We start from the raw sequence: 25,035 nt of genomic DNA on the forward strand, positions 1-25,035 counted from the left end.
TCAGTTTCTGGGGCCTCCTCTGTGGTGGTTCTAGGAATTGTTTCTGAGTCTGCAGGAAGTGGTTCTGATAGCTCTGAAAACCTTTATTCTTCCTTTTCCTTCTTCTAGTTTGTGTGTCTTGATCTTGGAAAGGTGCATTTAGTTCACCGGAGTATTTTCTTATTAATCCTTCTATATTGCTCCCTTTATAGTCTGAACTCTCCTCTTGGTTTCCTCATCCACAACATCATTTAAAGAATTCTCTGTTTTCTTATCTTCATTAACTTTTCTTTTTGGCCCTCCATTCATCCAGCTGGGCTTTGATCTTTGCATCTTCTTTTACAAGCAGTTTTTTGTCTCCCACTTGAAGTTCATGCAATAACCTCAATGCGTGCAGAGTAGGTTCTGTTTTTTTTATACGCACAAAAGCCAAGTGCTTGCAACTTTCCTGAAACTCCTTGAACTTTCTTCCGGCTTAAAAACCAAGCAACATAACTGGCTGATTAACATATCAGAAACTTATGTTGCGAAGTAAAACTGTTGCTGTCAAACCTGTGCTTTTGTCACTTTCACACTGCCTCTGAGCAGCATGGTCTTTCCTTGGTCCAATATGCTTTCCAACCAGAGGCACAGAGGTTAGCACCAACACCTGTTTGTCCTCTGGGCAACGGTTCATGGTATTTAGCAATTGTGGCATCATCTAGTACCTTTCTTAATCGCCAAACTGACAATGCTCAGCCAATACCTTCAATTCAGCCACATATGCTGAAATAGACTCCTCTTCTTTTTCATTCCGTTGATGAAACCTAAAGCATTCTGCAATCAACAACGACTTTTGTTCTAAGTGTTCCTGCATTACTCTGACAATATCAGCAAAGCTCATTTCTGCTGGTTTGGTTGGAACAGTCAAACTTCAAATCCAATGAACTCAGCAAAATTAGTACTTGTTTCTCATTGGCTATTTCAGTTGCTTCAAAACACGGTTCCAATAGCTCAGTATGCATGAGCCATTGCCCGTTGTGTAATCAAACTTATCAATCTTTAAGATGTAGCCAGCCATTTCTGATTTTTTTAAATGATTATTATTACCTGGTACTCCCTTTTTAAGAACCCTGAATTCTTCTGTTTAAGGCCATCTTTTTCAACTCGAATGTGTCTTCCCTTTTGAAGAATGGGCTGCACTGCTTTTTGTTTAAAACTCAACCATCTCTGGATGTGATGGGCTGCGCTGTTTTTAATTACCCTTCCTCTCGCTGCACTTTTTTTTAGTTCGACCGTCTCTCTGCACTTGAATGGGTCGGTGGCCATCTCGGGTCAATTTCTGAAAAAAACTTGTTGCCAATGTTATGTTTTGTAATTTCAACACATTAAACTAGTTAAAGGGAAGACACAGGAGTCCGGGAATGTGAGATTAACTTTCAGTCTATTTTAAGCAAGACCCGCACATGTAACATGGTATCATGATGACATACGCAATTCATGTATTTATACATAAATCTGTAATATTAAGAAACAAGAACACGGAGGTGGCTCTGCATTCCCAGTCTGGAAGCGCAGAGTCTAGCACAATGGGGGCACTGGAAATCTGTTGTTGTAATAATTGTGGCTACTGTTCTGTGATGCCGCTCACAGTTTTCCATCAGTTTTTGGCAGCACCAGTCTTCAAAACTGGTGTAGGCTTCGTAGCACAGGGCTCGCTGGCGGGTTCTGTCAGCAGCCGCAGCTTCTAGTTCCCTTGGCTGGATGTCACAGTAGCGTAGGGTTTCCTTCACAGTGTCTTTGTAGCGCTTGCGTGGTCAACCTTAAGGTCTCTTTCCGGTCTCCAGTTCACCATAGAGCAGCTGGCGAGGCATAGGGTGGTCGTCCATTCTGATGACGTGTCCCGCGCACCGCATCTGGGCTCTGATGATCAGGGACTCAACACTGGTAGACTCCGCGCGATCCAAGACTTCCAGGTTGGAGACACGGTCTTGCCAAGGATGGAGCGGAGGGTGTGCATGTGAAATTTCTCCAGTTTGATGTTTTGTCGGTACAGAGTCCAGGTCTCACATCCATATAGGAGAGAAGGGATGACCACAGCTCTGTAGTGTTACGTACACGCAACCCTGGGAAAAGTACTGGTTACATGCACGCAACACTAAAAGTATCAGCAGCAATAGAACACACCTGGAGTCTGTTTTTGATGTTAAAATCCACTATCTTTATTAGTAACTACTAAATATAGTAACCAGGTGATCAAAAGTTAGCAGTGTAATGCATATATAGGTGTATAGATAAGTTCCCAAACTCATTCGAGCTCAGGTGGGCGGAGTTACAGTCTTACAAAGGTATGTAAGAAAGTTCAGTTCAATTCTCAGGTTAACTAATGTGAGATATTTGTAATCCAAAGGCGAATGTTGTGAGGAGGCAATTGCATCAATATTCCACAGATTCCACAACAGCAATACAAAATAACAATAGCAGTAGGTTTTATCTCTGAAGTTGTTCCTCTCCACAAATGAAGTATCAAGTTACCTCAAACACACAACGTGATAGCCACTTATCCGGTTCCACGACATATGAAATAACTCCAACAGTGATTTGCCACAGGTGTGCTTTTCTTCAGTGAACTACTACACCCAGACAAGGGTAAGCGCACACGTGGTATTCACAAAGGTTTTCCCCTCACCAGAGAAGCCACTTCTGTGGATTAACTGTGTGACAGTCACACTTTTGTATTCGAATGGAATCAAACTCACCCTTACGGGCTACTTGGAGAGAGTCCAAATAGTGACCTCTTTGTCACTCGGTTTCTGCTGTTTCAAGCCTTTCTCTCCCCTCCTCTTTCTCTGCAAACTTCTTCTACAAACGTAGTTGCAGTACTTTGTGAGAGTCATTTATCAATACTCTGGATCGATCTTAACTCATCCCTTTTGGGCAACTGAAAGTTTAAACCAGCGACCCCACTCACTGGTGTCTTTCATTGATTGAAACCATCTTGACTCTGAGCTGTGTGTGTGTGTACCCTTGCCTGGGTGGTGGTTTCCTTGAGGATGGTCCCTTTTGTGATAAGCTACTGTTGGTGATACTTTGTGTGTGGAATGGAACATCTTCGGAGATAAAACCTACTGCTATTCTTATTTTGTATTGCTGTCGTTGAAGCTGTGGAATATCGACTTAATTGCCTTCTCACAACATTCGCCTTTGGATTACAAATATCTCACATTAGTTAATCTGAGGATTGAACTGCACTTTCTTACTTACCATCGTAAGACTGTAACTCTGACCACCTGAGCCCGAATGAGTTTGGAAACTTTATCTATACACCTATATATGCATAACACTGCTAACTTTTGATCACCTGGTTAAGTTACTATATTTAGAAGTTACTAATAAAGATAGTGGATTTTAACATCAAAAACAGACTCCAGGTATGTTCTGTTGCTGCTGATAGCTTTACAGTGCTGCATGCAATTTTGCAGTCAGCAGAAATCCAAGTGTCCAAATGTCAGTCTCATTCCCCTGGTGTTTTAAGTGACAGTCCACAGAAAAAATGAACCCTAGGGGTATATAACAGTAGACTTTCAGCCTTGGGGAGATGCGGACGTTGTGCCGATTGAGCACTCTGGTACGCAGCCTCCCCAGAGCCTGGCTGGCCTTGCTGATCCTGGAGTCAATTTCTCTGTCCAAAGACCCATCACTCAAGATCATGCTTCCCAAGTATTTGAAGCTGTTTACATTGTCAGCTGGATGTCATCAACAGTGATTTTTGGTTCTATGGAGTTGGTGTTTGGTACGGGCTGGTGAAGTACTTCAGTCTTGTTCAGGCTGACAGTCAGGCCAAAGGACGTAGCAGCATCTGAGAATTTGTTCAGCATCAACTGTAGATCACTGTCCTTGTGTGCCAGGAGTGCCATCAGCAAAGAGGGTTTCTTGAATGACTGTATGGAGGCACTTCGTCCATGCGTTTAAGTGGCGAAGGTCAAAGAGAGAGCCGTCCAATCAGTACCTGATGTACACTCCCTCCTTCAGACCTTGGACAGCACATGACAACATGCAAGTGAAGAACAGATTGAACAGGACTGGGGCTAGTACACAGCCCTGCTTTACCCCATTGGAAATGACAAATGCAGCTGATGTATCACCACTGCAAAGGATCTGTCCAGCCATTCCGTCGGGGAGCAGCTGAACCATCTTCACAAATTTCCTCGGGCATCCGTAACGTCTCAGGATGATCTAGAGGGCCTCCCTGTTTACACTGTCAAATGCCTTTGTCAGGTCAGTGAAGACAGTAAAGAGGCTTATTCTGCTCGATGCACTTCTCACAGCAAATATCATGTCTGTTGTACTCCGTTCTGGCCAAAAGCCACACTGCGCCTCCGGGGGGTTCCTTTCCGAGACAGTGACAAGTCTGTTCAGGAGAATGCGGGCAAAAGTCTTGCCTGCAATGGACAGCAGTGAGATACCCTTGTAGTTTCCGCAGTCTGATTTGCTTCCCTTGTTTTTGTAGAGAGCCACGATGAGGGCATCACGGAAGTTGTCAGGCATCTCCTCTGTGATCCAGATGTCTTCCAGGATGTCTTGGAATGCCCGTAAGGCATTTGGGCCTAATGCTTTGTAGATCTCGGCAAGAATGCCATCCTGCCCTGTTGCTTTATTGGAGTTCATCTGCGAGATCGCTTTCTCGATCTCGTCAGTAGAGGGCAGCAGGTCTAGGTCATCCAGGACCGGCTGCTGAGGGATCTGCTGTAAGACATCAGGATCAGCTGTGGACGGCCTATTGAGTAGGTTGGAAAAGTGTTCAGCCCAGCGGTTTTGCAGTCCTTCCTGGTCTTTGATCAGGCTCAACCCGTCAGATGACAGCAAGGGGGAGCATCCTGATTTAGAAGGACCATAAACTGACCTTATGGTGCTGAAGAACTCTCTGGTGGCATGCATGTCTGCATAGCGTTCCACCTGCTCAGCCTTTATCTGCCACCACTTGTCCTGCATTTCTCGCAGTTCTGCCTGTACTTTGGACTGCAGGTGTTTAAACTTGTCTTTCTTTGAGACAGATGACAGGTCACTCTGCCAGTCTGCATAGGCCTTGTTCTTGGCCTGAAGGGCTGCTGAGATAGTCTTGTGGTTTTCATCAAACCAGTCTTGATCCACTCGGGTTTTCAGTCCGAGTACAGTTGTTGCAGTCTGCATGATGACATCTTTGAACTGTGTCCACTTTTCAGAACAGGTTCCACAAGTGGTGAATTGCCGGAGAGTTTTTAATTAAATACATCTCGAAAACGTTGGACTTGACCTGGGTCTTGCAGTCTGCCAATGTTGAATGACACTCTGACAGTCTCTGGTTGCTTAAAAAGCAAAGGGGCTATGTGCAGGTTGAGGACCAACCGAACCAGCCTGTCATCTGTCTAACACTCAGCACCTCGCATGTCCCGGGTGATGGTGTCATCTTGAAGGTTATGCTGGCGTACTATGACATAGTCGAGTAGGTGCCAGTGTTTGGACCTGGGATGCATCCAGGTTGTTTTGTACTTGTTTGCAAGTCTGAACATCATGTTAGTGATGCACAGGTTGTGCTCGGCACACTTGCTCAGAAGCAGCAGGCCGTTACTGTTTAGTTTTCCCACCCCATGTCTCCCAAGGACTCCATCCCAGTTGTTGCTGTCTGTCTCCACCCTAGCGCTGAAGTCACCCAAGATGACGAGTTTGTCGCTGGTGGTTGTCCGAATAGTCTGGTGCAGGTCCTCGTAGAAGCTTTCCATGTCTTCATCTGGACTCACGAGAGTTGTTGCATAGACACTGACAATGGTGATATGCCGGGACTTGCTGAGAGGAAAGCGGAACTTCATGATAGGTTCATTTATTCCAGTGGGTAGAGTAGAGATGTTCTTCAGCAGAGCAGTTTTGATTGCAAAAACCTACTCTGTGGATCCTGTCATCAGTCTGTGGTTTCCCTTTCCAAAAGAACGTATATCCACTCACTGCTTCCTGTAATGAACCCTCGTCTGCAAGCCTGGTCTCGTTGAGTGCAGCGATGTCAATGCGATAACAGTGAAGTTCGGCCGCTGTGAGTGCTGTTCGTCTTTCAGGCCTTGCCACCTTGTCTCTGTCCAGCAAGATGCGGACGTTCCAGGCTCCAAAAATGAGTTTTCTTTGATTGGTTTTTCTTGATGGATGTCGACCGCTAAGGAGATGATCCACCAGCCGCCGTTAGCTAGCCAGATGTTGTAGGGCAGGCAATGTTTAGGGTACCTTTTCTAACCCCCTCCCTCATGTGAGGGTGGGCAGTGCTGTCCTAAAAAGGGCTGCCCGGTCACCCAGGATGCTGCCAGACATCTCTGCTGCCCTAGGTACAGAGACGAACGACCAGTGGTCCAAAGGCCGCCTACGTGCAGTGGTCACCTCCACCTGTTGCTTCGCCACTCCCCCATCGCCGCAGGGCTTGACGAGTTGAGTTTGGACGAGATGAATTGCACAGCAGAAACCCGTGCGTGGTGGAGTTTGAAGTGGAACAGCCGTTGCACAGGGGCAATCCCAGTCTCTCGGCAGAAGAGACTTTGATCCAGTGGCACGGACAACCATTACGGCTGGAGAGCTCTCCTGCTGCAGTGGATGACCAGGACGCCTAAGTGTCTTGTTGTGCTCTTAGTGCTCCACAACGCCTGCTGGGCCTGCCTTCTTGACCGTTGGACCATTAATCGGTCTCCTCCACTCAACCTTCCAGGGCCAGACTTCACACTCTGGGATAGACAGATCCCCTACCTCACCGAGGGTCGAAGACCCATCGGCTACCCTCACCTGGTTTGGACCGTCTGCCGAGACGGTTTACCGGGGTGTGACCGCTGCGTGTGTTATAGCTACTTGGAGACACAGGTGAGAGCTGAGTGCCAGGTGGGGACCAAAGGTGGACGAGCTGCCCTGAAAAGGGGACCTCCTCTCTCACTACCATTCAACCCTTCCAGATGAAGCAAAGGTTCACGTGCACCTCTGCCAACCTTGTCTACTGTATTTGGTGCTCCTGATGTAACCTCCTCTACATTGGTGAGAGAATGCACAGACTAGATGACCGTTTCACAGAGTACCAACACTCAGTGTGTATTTGCTATCCCACACTTCCAATTGCATGCCATTTCAGTTGATCTTCTCATTCCCTCAATGACCTGTCCATCCTCAGCCTTCTGTACTGCCAGGGTGAGACCCATTGCAAACTGGAAGACCACTGCCTGGGGAGTCTATGACTCAATAGCATGAAGATTGTTTTCCAATTTTAGATAACACTTCCTCTTATGGGTTATTTACATGCCCCACACCTCTGTACTTTCAATTCTACACTAGTCCTCTCATTTGTTCCCTTTCCACCAAACACTCCAATCGGCCATCACCCATCTTTATTCCCTTCCCCCTCCTGGTTCCAATCTGGTGACTGTTCCAGTTGTTACATGCACAACACACTGGAGGAACTCAGCAGGTCGGGCAGCATCAGTGGAAACGATCAGTCAACGTTTTGGGCCAAGACCCTTCATCAGGACTGAAGAGGGAGGGGGCAGGGGCCCTATTAAGAAGCTGGGGGGAGGGCGGGAAGGAGAAGGCTGGTAGGTTCCAGGTGAAAAACCATTAAGGGGAAAGATCAAGGGGTGGGGGAGGGGAAGCAGGGAGGGGATAGGCAAGAAAGGTGAAGAAGGAATAAGGGAAAGCACAATGGGTAGTAGAAGGAGGCGGAACCATGAGGGAGGTGATAGGCAGCTGGGGGAGGTGGCAGAGTGAAACTGGGATGGGGGAAGGGAGGGGGAGGGAATTACCGGAAGTTGGAGAATTCAGTGTTTGTCCCAAGGGGCTAGAGACTACCAGGACGGTATATGAGGTGTTGCTCCTCCAACCTGAGTTTGGCCTCAGCATCTGCAGAGTATTTTGTGCCCCAGCGTCTGCAGAGTATTTTGTGTTTACGATTCACTACTCCGTTGTGAAGTCTGTTCAAGGTATGCCTACCCTGAAGAAGTTTAAATAGACAATAGATAATAGGTGCAGGAGTAGGCCATTCGTCCCTTCGAGCCAGCACCGCCATTCACTGTGATCATGGCTGATCATCCACAATCAGGATCCAGTTCCTGCCTTATCTCCATAACCTTTGATTCCGCTATCTTTAAGAGCTCTATCCATCTCTTTCTTGAAAGCATCCAGAGACTTGGCCTCCACAGCCTTCTGGGGCAGAGCATTCCATATATCCACCACTCTCTGGGTGAAAAAGTTTTTCCTCAAGTCCGTTCTAAATGGCCTACCCCTTACTCTTAAACTGTGGCCCCTGGTTCTGGACTCACCCATCAGCGGGAACATGCTTCCTGCCTCCAGCGTGTCCAATCCCTTAATAATCTTATATGTTTCAATAAGATCCCCTCTCAGCCTTCTAAATTCATAGAAACATAGAAAATAGGTGCAGGAGTAGGCCATTCGGCCCTTCGAGCCTGCACCGCCATTCAGTATGATCATGGCTGATCATCCAGCTCAGAGCCCTGTACGAGCCTTCCCTCCATACGCCCCGATCCCTTTAGCCACAAGGGCCATATCTAACTCCCTCTTAAATATAGCCAATGAACTGGCCTCAACTGTTTCCTGTGGCAAAGAATTCCACAGATTCACCACTCCCTGTGCGAAGAAGTTTTTCCTCATCTCGGTCCTAAAAGGCTTCCCCTTTATCCACAAACTGTGACCCCTCATTCTGGACTTCCCCAACATCGGGAACAATCTTCCTGCATCTAGCCTGTCCAATCCCTTTAGGATTTTATACATTTCAATAAGATCCCCCCTCAATCTTCTTTTTCAATCTTTTTATTAATTTCAAAATATAGAAACAAAACATAGCAATAATACAGATAATATGAGATGTATTGTTACATTTAAAAAAAAGAGTAATTGCAAAACCAAATAGTGGAAATTACCAAAACTCCCATACATGTAGAACTGATCACGGATAATATAAAGCAAAAAAAAGGGAAAAAGACAAAAAAAAAGAAAAAAAAACCCATCCCAAAAAAACAACTAAACTAAACTAAAAGACTTGGGCAAAACTAACAACTTAAAAATGGAAAAGAAGAAAACCTCAGCATCGACGCCTCCATTCCCCTCCAACAACAGTACAGAGAAATAAAACCAGTTTGGAAATGATCAAATTACATCAAATGAAAATGCTGAATAAATGGCCTCCAAATTTTTTCAAACTTAATAGAAGGGTCATAAACTGCACTTATAATTTTCTCCAAATTCAGACACACCATAGTTTGTGAAAACCAATGAAATACTGTAGGAGGGTTGATCTCTTTCCAATTCAACAAGATGGACCTTCTAGCTATTAAAGTAAGAAATGCAATCATCCTTCGTGATGAAGAGGTTAAATTATTTGAGTCTATCATTGGTAGTCCAAAGATAGCAGTAATTGGATGAGGTTGTAAGTCTATATTTAGGACCAGAATGAATTGATTAAACCCAAAAAATCTTCGGAATTGAAACCATATACGTAAAGTATGTTTAACTATTGGGTTATTCATTTGTTTATATGATTTAAAAGAAGTAAAAGGAAGTAAAGTTCCTAAAACCGAACCCAAGGAAAACCCTTGTAATGAATTAGATTCAAGATTTACCCAATGAGGGTTTAAAGATGCATCCAAATCTTGTAGCCAAAATTTTAAATATCGAATATTAATTGCCCAATAATAGAATCTAAAATTTGGGAGGGCAAGTCCCCCCTCCTTCTTGGATTTCTGTAAATATCTTTTACCTAACCTAGGATTTTTATTCTGCCAAATATATGAGGAAATTTTTGAATCTACGTTATCAAAAAAAGATTTGGGGATAAAAATTGGAACCGATTGAAATATAAACAAAAATTTAGGCAAAATGATCATCTTAATAGCATTAATCCGACCAATCAAAGACAAAGAGATTGGGGACCATTTGGTAAATAAAAGTTTAATCTGATCAATTAAAGGTAAAAAATTAGCTTTAAATAAATCTTTATATTTTTTGGTAATTGTTATTCCTAAGTATATAAATGAATCAGTAACCAATTTAAATGCTAAACGTCCATAAATAGGTACATGCTTATTTAAAGGGAATAATTCACTCTTACTAAGATTCAATTTGTAACCAGAAAAGTTACTAAATTGAGCTAACAGATCTAAGATAGCAGAAATTGACTTCTCCGGGTTAGAGATATATAACAACAAATCATCTGCATATAATGATAGTTTATGTATTTCATTTCCACGGGTAATACCAACAATATTTGGCGAGTCACGGATAGCAATTGCTAAAGGTTCAAGAGCAATATTAAATAGTAAAGGACTAAGAGGGCAATTTTGCCTAGTACCGCGAAAAAGACGAAAAAAAGGAGATCTATAATTATTTGTACAGACCGAGGCTACCGGGGAGTAATATAACAATTTAATCCAAGATATAAATGTCAAATTAAAATTAAATTTCTCAAGAACATTAAATAAATAAGGCCATTCAACTCTGTCAAAGGCTTTCTTAGCATCTAATGAGATAATACATTCCGGGGTAGTAAGTGAGGGGGTATAAACAATATTCATTAACCTCCTAATATTAAAAGATGAATAGCGATTTTTAATGAATCCGGTTTGATCCATGGAAATAATTTGAGGTAACACCTTCTCCAGTCTAGTAGCTAGAATTTTTGAAAAAATTTTTGAATCTACATTCAGAAGAGATATCGGTCTGTAGGATGCACAATCCGTAGGATCTTTATTCTTTTTAAGAATTAAGGAAATAGAGGCTTCATAAAACAATTGTGGTAATTTACCTAAACTAATTGCTTCCTTAAATATTCTAGACAACTTAGAAGAAAGAATGGAGGAAAAAAATTTTTTAAATTCCACTGTAAACCCATCGGGACCGGGTGCTTTACCGGAATTTAATGATGAGATTGCAGTTATTATTTCTTCCTCTGAAATGGAAGTTTCTAATGATAGGCAATCTTCGGGAGATAGTTTCGGAAAACTCAATTTACTTAAAAAATCATGCATGAAATTAGAATCATGAGGAAAATCAGAATGATGTAAAGAGGTATAAAATTCTTGAAAGGTTTGGTTTATCCCAACATGATCAACTGTGAAAGTATCATCCTGTTTGCGGATCTTAGTAATTTGACGTTTAACCGAATCAAATTTCAATTGGTTAGCCAGTAATTTACCCGATTTATCACTATGAATATAAAAATCACTTCTAGTTCTCATTAATTGATTTTCGATCAAGGATGTTAGTAATAAGCTATGTTCCAATTGGAGTTCAACTCTGTGTTTGTACAGCTCCTTGCTAGGAGAAATAGCATATTTTTTATCAACTTCTTTAATTTTATCAACCAGTAGAAGTATTTCCTTGTTAATACGTCTTTTCAAACCGGCCGAATAGGAAATAATTTGACCACGGATATAAGCTTTAAAGGCGTCCCAAACAGTTCCGTTGGAAACTTCATCCGTAGTATTAGTTGAAAAGAAGAAATCAATCTGCTCCTTTATAAATTTGACAAAGTCCTGATCTTGAAGCAAAATAGGGTTAAATCACCATTGTCTGGTAGTACAAAAGGTATCCATTAACTTGATGGAAAGTTTCAATGGAGCATGATCTGAAATAGCAATAATGTCATAATTACAATCAACTACATATGGAATCAAACGAGAGTCAATCAGGAAATAATCAATTCGGGAAAAAGAACAGTGAACATGTGAAAAAAAGGAGAATTCTTTATCATTTGGATGTAGAAATCTCCAAATTTCTGAAATCCCAGCATCCAACATAAAAGAGTTGATAATAGTAGCCGACTTATTCGGTAAAGCCGGACTACTTGTGGATCTATCCAACATGGGATTCAAACATAAATTAAAATCACAGCCCATTATCAACATATACTCATTTAAATTAGGAAGGGAAGTAAGTAAATGTTTAAAGAATTCAGGATAATCCACATTCGGAGCGTAAACATTAACCATAGCGACCTTTTTATTAAAAAGTACCCCCGTAATTAACAGAAATCTGCCATTAGGATCTGAAATGATGTCTTGATGAATGAATGTAATTGAGGGATCAATAAAAATTGAAACGCCTTTAATTTTGGCCTGAGCATTTGAGTGGTATTGTTGTCCTTTACAAAACTTAAAGAAGCGTTGACTGTCCTCTTTCCTTACATGAGTCTCTTGAGCAAAGATAATATGAGCATTCAGTCTTTGGAATATTTTGAAAATCTTTTTCCGTTTTATTGGATGGTTTAAACCATTTGTATTTTAAGAGACAAAATTAATAGAATGAGCCATAACTAAAAATTAACCCTTTGGTGAGTAAGGGGTTAACCATAATGTGAGCTAATGAAATCGGAAGAGGAATACATGATTAGAGAGGAACCGGAAATCTCGACACTGGGGACATCTTTGTAGTTCTGAATCAGCCCAATAGAAAAAATTAAAAAAGAAAAAGACCACCCCCTCCCCCAACCCCAAATAGAAACCCGAACTGAGCCAGAGAAGGCTGAAAAAAGCGCTAACTAATACTAACTTTAACCCCATTTCTGCAGGGGGCAACTCCAAAAATATATGTTAAATAAGTGACCTCCCAAAGACTAATATGTGAAAAATAAACAGTATTGTAAATTAGTCTCCATAGTAAAAATTACTAAAATATATAAAATAAAAGAAACCAGTATCAGTGCATATAATTAGTTAATTATAAACGAGTAAATAAAAAAAACGCTTCCAAAATAAGAAAAATGGATTATGAGAAGAAGAAGCATAAGAACATGGCGTCCCGAAAAAAAAATAAGAATTATAGAAAAAGAAAGACAAGTCGCCATTTTAATTATGCGAAAATCAAAAATAGGAAGCATATAACTACAAATGACCGTCGGATCGGATCATTAGTAATAACAAAAAAGGATAAATTAAAACAAAAGGTTAACTAAGGGAAAATGATGTTATTCACAGAAGATAAATATTCTATATAAGTTATAGAATAATCACTATAGTAAAAAACAAAGAACAAAAATCTTAAACTTATAAAAAACCTTCATCGCATAGTAGTAGAAGGTTTATTTTGAAGAAAAACACCAGAGAGAAAAAAAATTGGTGCTGGAAGCACCCGACACAGATTAAGAGAGGGTATCTGTATCAGATGGGAAATTATCATCCAAAAAGCTCCAAGCGGCAGTTGTAGAGTGGAAAACACGACGATTTCCATCGGGAAGAGAGATTCTGAGTCGTGCAGGATACAGTAGTGCCGGTTTGAGATTTTTTTGATAGCATTCCGACATTAAAGGTTTAAAAGTCAGTCGTTCCTTCATCACTTCAGGACTGTAGTCTTGAACTATTCTGAAGGAATGCTGGTGATACTTGATCATCCCTTGTCGACGAGCGATCTGGAGAAGTTGTTCTTTAACATTAGCATAATGGAAACGAAGAATAACTGGTCTGGGTTGGGAAACAGCCGCTGCCGACTTTACCCACGGTATACGATGGGCGCGATCGAGTAATGGAGGATCATTGGGAAAAACTGAACCGAACGAATCCTTTAAAAGTTTAGCAAAGAATATTACAGGGTCTCCAACCTCAACATCCTCGGGTAGGCCAATTAAACGTAAATTTTGTCTTCTCGATCAATTCTCAAGATAAATAACTTTGGATTTAAGTTGTTGGAGCTGTTTAGTAGTCAAAGCTAGATTCTTCTCTAAGATCTCAACTTTTGTATCCGTCTTCTGAGATTTAGTATCCAGCTCAGAAATTTTTGCATCGTGTTTTTGAACATCAGCATTCAGGAATTTCAAAGATTCCGTGATTGATTTTAAATCTTCATTAAGGCTTTGACGATGTTGTTCAAATTGAGCAGTTAAACTTTCAGATAATTTTATCCGATGCTGCTCAAACATTTCCTCCAAACACTTCACCATAACTTCGTAAGTTAATTCCGTTGGTTTAGAGTCACCTTTCTTCTTTCCTCCGTTCCCATCAGCGTCTTTCCCATCTTTGGTTTTAGATCTCGTACTCATTTCTTTAAGCTCAAAAGTTGTGATTGACAAAAGGAAGTCAATTAATCGATAATTCAGAGAGATAAAGTAAGTCTTCTGGTGTACTTAAAGTTGATTAGATCAAGGAGATCATAGGTTAAAAAGGATAACGGGAATGGAGCGAAGCCAGAGAGACGACCTCACTCCATGAGCGCGCCCTGCAGAATCTCTCGATCCCCCCTCAATCTTCTAAATTCCAGAGAGTATAAGCCTAGCCGATCCAGTCTTTCATCATATGAAAGTCCTGCCACCCCAGGAATCAATCTGGTGAACCTTCTTTGTACTCCGTCTATGGCAAGGATGTCTTTCCTCAGATTAGGGGACCAAAACTGCACACAATACTCCAGGTGTGGTCTCACCAAGGCCTTGTACAACTGCAGTAGTACCTCCCTGCTTCTGTACTCGAATCCTCTTGCTATGAATGCCAGCATGCCATTCGCCTTTTTCACTGCCTGCTGTACCTGCATGCCCACTTTCAATGACTGGTGTATAATGACACCCAGGTCTTGTTGCACCTCCCCTTTTCCTAATTGGCCACCATTCAGATAATAATCTGTTTTCCTATTTTTGCCACCAAAGTGGATAACTTCACATTTATCCACATTAAATTGCATCTGCCATGAATTTGCCCACTCACCCAACCTATCCAAGTCACCCTGCATCCTCTTAGCATCCTCCTCACAGCTAACACTGCCGCCCAGCTTCGTGTCATCCGCAAACTTGGAGATGCTGCACTTAATTCCCTCATCTAAGTCATTAATATATATTGTAAACAACTGGGGTCCCAGCACTGAGCCTTGCGGTACCCCACTAGTCACTGCCTGCCATTCTGAAAAGGTCCCGTTTATTCCCACTCTTTGCTTCCTGTCTGCCAACCAATTCTCTATCCACATCTATACCTTACCCCCAATACCGTGTGCTTTAAGTTTGCACAGTAATCTCCTGTGTGGGACCTTGTCAAAAGCCTTTTGAAAATCCAAATATACCACATCCACTGGTTCTCCCCTATCCACCCTACTAGTTACATCCTCAAAAAATTCTATGAGATTCGTCAGACATGATTTTCCTTTCACAAATCCATGCTGACTTTGTCCGATGATTTCACCGCTTTCCAAATGTGCTGTTATCACATCTTTGATAACTGACTCTAGCATTTTCCCCACCACCGATGTTAGGCTAACTGGTCTATAATTCCCCAGTTTCTCTCTCCCTCCTTTTTTAAAAAGTGGGGTTACATTCGCCACCCTCCAATCCTCAGGAACTAGTCCAGAATCTAAAGAGTATACAAGCCCAGTCGCTCCAATCTTTCGACATATGACAGTCCCAGTCTTGATCTTCCCCTTACTGGTTTTTCACCTGGTACCTACCAGCCTTCTCCTTCCCACCCTCCCCCCACCTTCTTTATAGGGCCCCTGCTCCTCCCTCTTCAGTCCTGATGAAGGGTCTCGGCCCGAAACATTGAGTGTTTGTTTCCACGGATGCTGACCGACTTGCTGAGTTCCTCCAGCATGTTGTGCGTGTTGCTTTGACCCCAGTATCTACAGAGTATTTTGTGTTCCAGTTGCTGTTCACCTCTCCCCTAATGGTTCCCATTCTCACCTCCTTGGCTTATCAGATAGCAGCATTGTCATAGAGTTGTTAGAGGATGGGAAATGGCCATTCAGCCCATACCTATCCGTGCCAACCAAGAAGTGTAATCAAGCTAATCCCATTTCCCAGCACTTGGCCTCTGTCCCTCCAATCTCATGTCATTCATGTACCCCTTTACGTAATTCTTAACTATATCTGATGTAGTTGCCTCAACCACCTCTTCTGACAGCTGATTCCATCTGTCTACAACCTACTGTATTTTTTTTACTGCCCCGTTACTCCAGTCCAAACTACAGCCATGTGGTTTTCTGCACAAAGGTTTTCTTTAAACTTTCCCCCTGATGGAGTGAAGCCTTTCTCCATCCCTTCTTGATATGGCTACGTGAAAGTGCAGTCAAGCTGACTAATTTAAGCCTCTAATTTATTTGTATCCTATTTTTGTCCTGTGGAGCTTCTTAACACATGACTGTGATTAAACTACTGGGAGTAAAACATTTTGTACTTTCTTTCTAAAAATGGCATCTACAAAAGAATAGTATTGAATATTCTACAAGGATAATATTTAAACTTAGAGGACACAATTCTTGCCTTTCTGAAGAAAAAAAAGATTAATGTTTCTCTGGATATCATGTTGATATTATACTAAAGTCCTTAAAGGACATGTATGCTCTTGATCCAGATGAGGTCTTTAGCCCTTAATGTTAATTGTTTTTATGTTCACAGGGAGCTCTCTGATGTGGATTGCGATGGAGCTTTAACACTGTATGAGTTCTGCGCTGCCTTTCACCTCATTGTAGCCAGGAAGAATGGCTATTCACTGCCGGCCACACTTCCTGAAACCCTGTTGCCTGAATATCTACAAAGGAATGAAGGTGAGAAGAATATGAAAGGTGATTCCAGTGGGGAGCCATATTTTAAGAAGTGCAGAGAGAGAAATCATGCACAAAAACTATTTGGAGGAGTTAGTGTTGCAGTGTTGGTCTCCCCTGATGACTACAGTAAAGCATGATGCAATTATTCCATCAAACTTGGTGGAGGGCAAATTAAACTCATGTATGCAGCACACCAATAGAATGAAATTTGCCACATTTATCTGCAGGCTGATTGTCTAATCCTCTATAATTAAGGTATGAGCAGAAGCATAGCAGTTTTTATTTTGTCACATTTATGTTACTGAACCTAACACTGGCAAATGGGATTGCTGTAGATGGGCAAAAAACTCATGATGGATGTGTTTGTTGTACAACTCCAACTTCATGAAGGAGACTTCAAAGATCTATAGTAGCTTTTGATAATAGAGAAAGGATTGGCAGTAATCCGGACTGTTGAAATACTCAATTGTTCCTCATTCAACAGGGTTAATAATTGTATTTTTTCATTTTGATTTGAGAAGGTGGAAGTTTATCCCAATTTTTCTTCCTTAGTGAGAAATGCTGTATTTCTCACTGACAAGCTGTTATTTTAATTTAATTCCATTCTTTTGAATTTTTTCCACTCCTACTCATACAGGAGTTCCCAACCTTGGGATCCACAGACCCCTTGCTTACTTTGAAACATAGAAATATAGAAAACCTACAGCACATTACAGGCCCTTCGGCCCACAATGTTGTGCCGCACATGTACTTACTTAGAAATTACTGAAGGTTACCCATAGCCCTCTATTTTTCTAAGCTCCATGTACCTATCCAAGAATTTCTTAAAAGACCCAGTTGTATCCGTCTCCACCACCATCACTGGCAGCCCATTCCATGCACTCACCACCCTCTGCGTTTTAAAAAAAATTTACCCCAATATCTCTTTTGTACCTACTTCCAAGCAGCTTAAAACTGTGCCCTCTCATGTTAGCCATTTCAGCCCTGGGAAAAAGCCTCTGACTATCCATATGACCAATGCCTCTCATCATCTTATACACCTCTATCAGGTCACCTCTCATCCTCTGTTGCTCCAAGGAGAAAAGGCCAAGTTCACTCGACCAAGGCCAAGATCACTCAACCCTTAATGGGATTGGTCCATAGCATAAAATAGGTTGGAAACACCTGCTCTAAATGAAGGTGATTTTCGAACATAGAACAATAGAGCACGTGGTCCATGATTTTGTGCTAACCTTTTAACCAACTCTAGGATTAAGGCACCATAGTAGCGTAGTGATTAGTACAGTGCTATTACAGCTCAGGATGTCGGAGTTCAATTCCAGTGGCATCCTCTGTAAGGAGTTTGTACGTTCCTCCCCATGAGTACGTGGGCTTTAATTGGGAGCTCAGGTCTCCTCCCACATTCCAAAGATGTACTGGTTAATAGGCTAATTGGTCATTGTAAACTGTCCTGTGATTAGGGTAGGGTTAAATGGGTGGGTTGCTGGGCAGTGGGGCTTGTTAGGTCAGAAGGGCTCTTCTGTGCTCTTTCCCTAAATAAATAAAGATGAATCTAACCCTTCCCTGCCCCATAACCCTCCATTTCGACGACCCCACCTCGCTCCTCCTGGGCTTTACTACAGCTACCAGAAAAAAACTGGACGCCACATATAGACTTGGAAGTTGACAGGCCAAAACAGCACAAACACTACACCGATGGAGCGCCCGATAAACCCCAGCTTGCCCCTGTGGTTCCCAGACCAGGACGTCCTCCATGTGGTCCAAGCATGACCTCTCACCAAGATCTGAGTCAGCTTTGCCATGGTCCATCAATGTGGCCATGAGCTGGAGGAATGGCTTGACAAAAACCAATTAGGTGTGAAGAGAAAACACCTGCCAAACGAAACAACAACCCATTTTCCTTTCAAAAAAAAATCTGCTACTGACACCCCCCTATACTTTCCTCCAATCACCTTCAAATTATGTCCCCTTATATTAGCCATTTCTTCCTCTAGAAAAAGTCTTGGGCTGTCCATTCTGATTATCTGGTACATCTCCACCAAGTCAATCTTATGCTCCTTCATTCCAAAGTTCCAGCTAGCTCAACCTATCCTCACAAACCACACTCTCTAATCCAGGCAGTGTTCTGGTAAATCTTCGCTGCACCCTCTCTAAAGCTTCCATATCCTTCCTATAATGAGGCAACCAGAACTGAACACAATACTCCAAGTGCAGTCTAACCAGAGTGTTATAGAGGTGAAACATTACCTCATAGATCTTGAACTCAGTCCCCCAACAAATGAAAGCCAACACAATATATGTCTTAATCACCATGTCAACTTGTACAGCAACTTTGAGGGATCTATGGTCATCAACCCCATAGATTAATGATCTATTTTATCATTCCTGTAACTCCCCCCACCCTTCACATCCAGCTGCCCCAATCTCCTCATCCATCCAATGTTTCTTCACAAATGCAATCTGAAGATCTGATATTACCAACATAAAGTTAGTGTCTTAATTGATTAGCAAAGCCACTCTGTACTGGTGGTGAACATTGGAGAAAGTGGTTAAGTTCTTGGACTAGTAGTCTAGAGGTCTGGACAAACAATGCAAGAATTGAACTAAATAGGAATTTTAAAAATATATGCCCTAATTTTCATAACCTAGATACTATTGGATTGTCCTTTTAAAAAGAGAGTATGTGTTTGGGGATGGAAGAATACTGTCCTTACCTGGTCCAGCTTGTATGTGACTTCAGATTCCTGTCTATGTGGCAGACTCTTAACTACCCTCTGAAATGGCCCAATAGGTTACACATTTAAAGGCAATTACGGACGGGTAATAAATGCCAGTTTAGACGGTCACCTTCCAAGAGCAAGTAAATAAAGCAGCAATGCTTCATACTTTCACTGCAAGCTTACCACGTATCCAAGAGATTAGTTGGTCAGTGTGTTGAAAACAAGCTGCACAATGAAAGCAATTCCAGTCTCAAAGTACAAATGGCATTATTCCTGCTTCTTTGACAAAATCAGAGATTTCAGCCTTTTAGTGTTAGGAATAAGTAGGTGACGTTTCGAATCTGTTTATAAACAACCCAGAAAATCCAACTTCTGTCTCAAATGTTCCAGACCTGTTGTACTTTATCTAGAATGAGATGGACATGAATGAACTTGACTTCAAGTTGGAATTTGACTTCAGGGCTATCATGCTATTTTAGCATCAATGAGACTAGAAAGAAAAAGGTTCACAACAATAGAAAACAACAATACAACTGCAGATTTCACTGAGTTCTTTCTAATATGGTTTTATAAATGTGCCAAACTGAATAACCTTCTCCATCTTGATTGCATTGATATTCTTGTCTGTTGGTGGTGTGTTTTCATTAACTTACAATGGTGGTGTTTCTATTTTAGTACTTCCAGCTTTGATGCACAAAGATATATGTTTGTGTTCCCATGGCAACTTGGCAATTGAAGTTCAACCAGTACAACAGCAATGGGCAAACTGGAGCCACAGTGAGGTGAGACTGCAGAAGTGATTGACATTTCATTGCTACTCTTGGAAAATTAATGACTGTTGCTTCATTTGTTAGAACCACTATAAATGTTTCAAATAGATGTTTCAAAATATCATAGAAAGCAGAAGAAAGGGTTTGGATCTGTTTTATCATATCCATGTGCCAAAACTTAATTGTAGTGAGTAACACCCAGCTAATAAATGCTATTCCCTTATAACACTTGCAAAGCAGAGATGATTGATTACTCTGAGGACAGCTGTTGGTTTCAAGAAATATTCCTTTAAAAATTAGTTTTTGGATGCTTTGGGTTTAGATGTATCTACACCCCCGATCTTTAAAGATGAATAAATTAACACAGAAATTTGTCATTTTACTCTAAACAGTTATGCAAATATGTAATAAAATATTAAATCTTGGAAGGTACAAGGGCTTTAAAATTGATTAATTCTTTCTAATATGTAACCATCTTCACAGCATTGTAAATACATTGCCTTATCTGTGCATTTTATATCCCATAAACAACAATAACCAAAAATACTTTTAGATTGAGGTTATGAGAGACATTTTGAAAAGGGGATATGTCTTTCAGATTTTGATCAGTATTAATACTCAAGATATAGTATTTTCAGTATATATTACCAGGGAAACCTCATCTGGTCTTCAGATGATGGATCTGATTTTGGTGTGTTCCCTTTAAGACACCAGATGTGATATCAGTTTCATCTGAAAGTCAACCATACCTAGTAGTGCAGTGTCTTCCAGTACCAGACTGTAATATCTTCCTAGCTCAGGGGTTCCCAACCTTTTTGTTATGCCATGGACCCGTACCATTAACCGAGGGCCTGGTGGACCCCAGGTTGGAAACCCCTGACCTAGATGATCTTTTCAAGCTTTTGGAATGTGATTTAGACATACAGCCTCTCGTCAGAGAATTGTACAGAATAGAAACAGAATCTTTGGCCCACTGTGTCTAAGTCAACCTTATTGTCCATCTATACCAATCCTATTTGACCAAGTTATTAATGTATCCTGCTAATGTTCCTATTTAGTGTCTGTCTAAATGCCTCTTAAATGTAGTGGCTGTATCTGATTCCACCATCTCTTCTGACAGCGAGATATCTATCACTCTCTGTGTAAAAGAAACTTCCTTCTGATACTCCAAGGCCCCTTGTCCTCACTTTAAAACTAAGCCCTCTTATTTTGATACCACTACCATGGGAAAAAGATTCTTGATTATCTACCCTGTCTATGCCTCTCCTTTGCTACATGGATAACAAGTTCAACCTGTCTAATCTGTCTTCATGATTAAAGTCCTCCAATCCAGACAACATCCTGGTTAATCTCCTTTGCACTTCCTCAAGTATGATCCCATTATTCCTACAGTGTGGCGACCGGAATAATGCTCTAATTGCAGTGTTGTGTAAAATTGCAGCATAACCTGCCAACTTTTATATTCTAAGCCATGAATTATAAAGGCAAGTGTCCCTTGTGTCGTCTTTATCCTCTATATCTAGCTGCGTTGCCATTTTTAGGGAACTATGGACTTGAACCCCAAGGTCCCTCTGTTCATCAACATTCCTTAATGTCTTCCTGTTTATTTTATGTAAAAACCTTATTTGACCTCCCAAATTTATCATCCCACACTTGTTGGGACTAAATTCCATCCACCAATGCTCCACCCAAATTTCCAACTGATCTATATCCTGTTGTAGCTTTAGACAGTCTTCCTTGTTATCTGCAACACCATCTAGTCATCAGAATCAGGTTTACTATCACCGGCATATGTCGTGAAATTTGTTGTTATGTGGCAGTTGTACATTGCAATACATAATAAAATAACTATAAATTATAGTAAGTACATATTTAATTTATATTTTAATAAGTAGTGCAAAAAGAGAGGGGAGAAAACAAGTACTGTTCATAGATTCGATGTCTATTCAGAAATCAGATGGCAGAGGGGAAGAAGCTGTTGCTGGATTGCTGAGTGTGTACACTCAGGCTTCTGTGCCTCCTCCCTGATAGTAGCAATCAGATGAAGGCATGTCCTGGGTGATGGGGCTCCTTAATGATGGATGCCATTTTTTTTTAGGCATTGCTCTTTGAAGGTATCCTGAATGCTGGGGAGGCTAGTTAGTTCCCATGTGGGAGATGACTGAATTTACAACTTTCTGCAGCTTATATTGGTCCTGTGCAGTGGCCCCTCCATACCAGATAGTGATGCAGGCGGTCAGAATGTTCTCCAAGGTACATCTGTAGAAACTTGTGAGTTTCTTTGGTGATGTACCAAATCTCCTCAAACTTCTAATGAAATATAACCATAGTCATGTCTTCTTTGTAACTTACTGCAGACCTTCCAATTGCTTCCCTTATGATCCAAGTCATTAATATATTTTATAAACAGTAAAGATTCCAGTATCCCTGTAGTGTACCATTGGTCAAACTCTCGATCAGAAAAACAGCCTTTCACCACTACTCTGTCTCCTATCAACAAGCTAATTTTGGATCTAAATTAGTAGTTTAAAATGCCTTCAACCCAAAGCATGGACTGTCGATTTCTCTCAATGATGTTGCCTAACCCACTGAGTTCCTCTAGAGTTTTGTTCCTGTCTCCAGATTCCAGCATCTGCAGTCCCTCATGTCTCGCCATCTTCACCTTTGATTTTGTGTACCAGCTTCCCGTGCAGGCCTCTGTCACATACTTTACTAAAGTCCATAATAATGATGTCGATCTCCCTGCCTTCATCAACTTTCTTAGTTACCGCCTCAAAAGACGTAGTCAAATTTGTTTATCCTGCACAGAACCATGCTGTCTATCCCTGATCAGCCCCTGCCTTTCCAAATATACATAAATGCTATTCCTTAGAATTTTCTCCAATAATTCCCTACCCTGACAGAGGCTCACAGAGCTGAAGTTTCCTGGCTTATCCCTGTTGCCTTCTAAAAATGAACATTAGCTCTCCTCCAGTCTTCTGCTACCAAAGTAGCACCAGGGAGGGGTGACTTATTGTATGCAGCTCCCAAGGGAATTGTTAAGTATTCCTGTTTACAACTGCTATAGCTGAAATCTGCCACCACAGACACTGCAGGAATCAACATTGCTCAAATCACTTAAATAAACTACAAACTTTCAGAACTGACATACTCAGGACTGCAGAGCACCCAGGGACTGAGTGCAACAGATGGAAGCTCAGGGAGCGTCTCTACTGTCTCACGAGTTCCAGGGAGAGCTCCAGGTAAAACAGAAGCATAGAGTACCAAGCCACACGCTACCCCCCCCCACCCCCACCGCCCCCTGCAATTTGCCTGGCTAATGTGCAGTCTCTGGAGGATAAAACTGAAAACCTCAGGGTGAGATTGCAGTATCAGAGGGATATCATGGGCTGTATTGTACTCTGCTTCACAGAGACATTGCTCACCTCCAGCACAGTGGGCCATGAGGTCACCATCCACTGCATGGGCTGAACGGCAGCATCAGGTAAAGGCAGAGGTGATGATGTTTGCTTCATGGGCAATTTATTGTGGTGCACAAACGTGTTGGTTCTACTCTCCTAACCTGGAACATCTGGTAGTCAAGAAACATCCATTCTATCTGCCACAGGAGTTCTCCTTCATCATCTTGGTACCAGTGTATGTTCCACCCCTAGCAAATGTCAAGCTGGCACTGGAGGAGCTGAACATTATAATCAACAGTCACAAGACAAGGCACTCTGACACCAGTCTGATCATTGTGGGTGATTTCAACCAGGTCAGCTTGAAGAAATCTCTGCAAACTACCACAAACATTTCACCTACAGAACCAGAGGAGTCAATACACTTGAGTACCACCATCAAGAATGCTTACACAAATAAGAGAAAATCTGCAGATGCTGGAAATCCAAGCAACACACATAAAATGCTGGAGGAACTCAGCAGTCCTGATGAAGGGTCTTGGCCCAAAACGTTGACTGTACTCTTTTCCATAGATGCTGCCTGGCCTGCTGAGTTCCTCCAGCATTTTGTGTGTGTTGTCAAGAATGCTTACCATGCTATCCCATGCCCGCGTTTTGGCAAGTACAATCACCTGGCTATACCACCACTTCCGGCATTTAGGAAGATTGTGGAGGAAATTCTGTTGCCAAACTGAACTGACTAGGATCTACAAGTGAGGAAATTGAGGATCCAGTTGCACAGGAGGTATTGAGGCGGACGTCTCAGAGATTATTGAGTAGCTTTGAGAAGATGATAGTCTTGAATGCCGGGCTGTCGTCAATGAAGAGCATCCTGATGTATGCATCGTCACTGTCCAGATGTTCAAGTGCTGAGTAGAGAGTCAATGAAATGGCATCAGATTTTGATCTGTTGTGATGGTAGGCAAATGGGAGCAGATCTAAGTCACTCCTCAGACAGGAGTTGATATGCTTCATCACAGAGGCAAATTACCACATTCTTCTTGGGCACTGGTATAATTGAAGCCCACTTGAAGAAGGTGAGTACCTCAGCCTGCCTAAGTGAGAGATTAAAGATATCAGTGAACACTCCAGCTAGTTGAATAGAACAGGTCTTCAGTACTTGGGCAGGTACCCCACCTGGGTGATGCTTTCCATGGGTTCACCCCCCAAAGGGTGCTCTCGCATCAGTCTCAGAGACTGAACTCACAGGGTTCTTGGGGGCTGTGGGAGGTTGTAAAGATTTCTCCGTGTTTTGACAGTCAAAGTGAGCATAAAAGGTATTGAGCTAATCTGGGAGTAAAACTTTGTTGTCATCTTTGTCACTTGGCTTCATTTTGTAAGAGGTGATACCATTCTAGCCCTGCCACAGCTGTCGAGCATCCTTCAGTGCTTCAAGTTTAGTTCACGTGTGAGATGGCTTTCAGAAGGTTGTACCTGGTGCTTTTGCATTTTACTAGATTGCCACAGCACTGAAGTTGAGGACTGCAACAGTGTGATCCAAGGAGGTGGAGGAGAATATACATGACCGCTTCAAATTGTTGAACTGGAGCATGTTCAAAGATTAATCTGTGGATCTGAATGAAAGAGGGGATTCGCAGTCTGCTGAGTGCTAGATCTGTGCTGATCAAGACT

At 41.9% G+C, this 25,035-nt stretch overlaps 1 protein-coding gene across 3 annotated transcripts in view; it reads left to right on the top strand.

The window, feature by feature from the left end:
* Positions 1 to 25,035, top strand: part of reps2 (RALBP1 associated Eps domain containing 2) — a 241,838-nt gene that overhangs the window by 155,949 nt on the left and 60,854 nt on the right. For all 3 annotated transcript variants that reach the window (XM_072260703.1, XM_072260704.1, XM_072260705.1), the window contains exons 8-9: positions 16,328 to 16,476; positions 19,872 to 19,978. In XM_072260703.1, coding sequence (XP_072116804.1) covers positions 16,328 to 16,476; positions 19,872 to 19,978 — 256 coding nt within the window. The remainder of the gene's footprint in view (positions 1 to 16,327; positions 16,477 to 19,871; positions 19,979 to 25,035) is intronic.

Source organism: Mobula birostris, chromosome 6, assembly GCF_030028105.1.
Source record: "Mobula birostris isolate sMobBir1 chromosome 6, sMobBir1.hap1, whole genome shotgun sequence".
Classification (NCBI taxonomy): domain Eukaryota; kingdom Metazoa; phylum Chordata; class Chondrichthyes; order Myliobatiformes; family Myliobatidae; genus Mobula; species Mobula birostris.